Source organism: Echinops telfairi, unplaced genomic scaffold (assembly GCF_000313985.2).
Source record: "Echinops telfairi isolate 266 unplaced genomic scaffold, ASM31398v2 ScPeMD7_655;HRSCAF=1070, whole genome shotgun sequence".
Classification (NCBI taxonomy): domain Eukaryota; kingdom Metazoa; phylum Chordata; class Mammalia; order Afrosoricida; family Tenrecidae; genus Echinops; species Echinops telfairi.
Genome location: NW_022104553.1, coordinates 25,762,037 through 25,764,050, shown reverse-complemented (window position 1 = coordinate 25,764,050; position 2,014 = coordinate 25,762,037). Strand labels below are relative to the sequence as shown.

The window sequence follows — 2,014 nt, the reverse complement described above, 5'->3', positions numbered from 1 at the left end:
TGAGTGGATTCCCATTGCCAGAGGCTTAATTGTCTGGGTCCCGCAAGGACGCCAGGGAATAAGCTACATGGTGAGGATTACAGCCTCACTGCCCTTGGGATCTTTGGTGGCGAGGTCAGTCCCATGTGAGGCTGCTAACTGCCAGGTCGGTGGTTTGAACCCACCAGCTGTGCCTGGGGAGAAAGATGAAGCTGCCTGCTCCAATAAAGATGGATAGCCTTGAAAATTCTATATAGCTTCCTTCTGGGTCGGAATTCACCCTGTGGCAGGGGGTCTGGTTAGCCCTCCAGACCCTCATAGGTAACCTCTAGGACAGGTGGAGCTATGCTTTCCACAGCCAGAAGAGCAGCTCTTTCAATGGGTGGGGTTCAAACTGTCAACCTTTTGGTTAGCAGCCCAGCTCCTGATCCCCTGGGCCACCATTGCTGCTTATTGCTGCTCTTAGCAAATTGAACTAGGAAGCCAGCCGTTAGCTATTAGACTGGAAACCCCAGACCCAGGAGTCTCCTCGGCGGCCCCGCCCCCCGGCTCACCTGCGGCAGGATGTGCTGCGTGTGGTGCACCCAGTTGGCCATCGAATCAACCAGCTCCAGCACCGGGATGCCCTCGAAGTCGGGGTTCTCCTCGAAGGAGTCTCGCCCTGCGCCGCCCTCCTCCTCCTCGTCGCCCTCCTCCTCCCCGAACTGGTAGTAGCCCAGGGGGCTGATGTGCGTGGCGGCCGAGATGCGGGCGATCTGAGCGCGCAGGTAGTTGGCCTCGTTGCCCGGGAAGGGCGGGTAGCTGGTGATAGGCGTGTCCAGGTGGCCGGTGAAGAACTTCTTGATCTTGCGCGCGTGCACGATCTGGGCCGGGGTGACGTGAGGCAGCCGCGACCAGGGGCGGCCCGGCTCGTTGCACACGAAGTACAGGTACTTGTTGGTCCCGGATCGGCTGTCCTCCCTGGGGATGACGGGAGGAGGCTTCCACGTGGGCTTGGGGATGATCTCGGCCGCCTTCTCCTCGTCCTCCTCGCCCTCCTCCTCACCGTGAGGCTCCAGGACCTCACCGCTCTCCAGCGTCTCCTCCACCTCCTCCTCCTCGCCCTCCTCCTCGCCTTCACGGAACTCCACCTCGGCCACCAGGTAGTTGCGCTTGATCCCCAGGATCTTGCCCCAGAAGCGGCAGGTGAGGATGGGCTGCTGCTCCACCAGCTGCTTCAGGGCCAGGAAGATGCGGAAGCTCTCGTCTGAGCCCATGCCGATGCCAGCCTGCTCGAAGTAAAAAGCTTTCTCCATGATGTTGGGCACCGGAGTGTCAGTCTGCCAGACAGGGGAGGGTAGAGGGAAGGGGGTCTGAGACCCTGCTCCCTAGCCTGACGCTGCTACAGAGTTCCCATAGCGAAAGCATTCTGGCCAGGGAGACGGAGGGGGAGTCGTGGGGAAAGATGTGCTGCGATGGCTGGTGCCACAGCAGCCACTTCATGCACATGAGGTTTCCAAGCAGCATCAGGAAGGAGGGAAGATAAAGGGGAGGAGGGACAAGACCCAACCCTCCAGGCTAAATAAGGGCCTGTAAGCATCTTGTTGAACTGCCTGGGGCCATTTTACCCAGTCCTCAGGTCCCTGGGTGGGGCAAATGGTTTGCTTTTGACTTAATCTAATCAAGTGGAACCTTGGAATACAGGCCTGGCAGCCTGCAAGGATGACAGCTATGGGAACCCCTACGAGTGGTTCTTCTCCACAGCACAGTGAGGTTGTCACCAGGCGTGAGAATGGTCAGAGCCAAGGAGTCTTGTTTGATTTGGTTTCTGTTGCCCAGAGCTCAAAGCTACCCTGATTGTATTCCATCCAGGCTACACGAGGGTGTCAGCAGTTGAGAAAGATGCGGCAGCCTGCTCCCATGGAACACAACGGGTCAGTTCTGCTGTGTCCTATAGGGTCGTTAGGAGTCAGAATCCATCCCATGAGAATGTGATGTTTTTGTTCATTTTCAATCATGTGGAAGACTGCCCTTGTTTAGAGTCCGGGAGGGAGGT

General features: G+C 58.0%; 1 protein-coding gene across 1 annotated transcript in view; it reads right to left on the bottom strand.

Moving 5' to 3' along the window:
• Positions 1–2,014, bottom strand: part of SYMPK (symplekin scaffold protein) — a 50,755-nt gene that overhangs the window by 11,053 nt on the left and 37,688 nt on the right. The window contains exon 28 of the mRNA XM_045292667.1: positions 534–1,298. Coding sequence (XP_045148602.1) covers positions 534–1,298 — 765 coding nt within the window. The remainder of the gene's footprint in view (positions 1–533; positions 1,299–2,014) is intronic.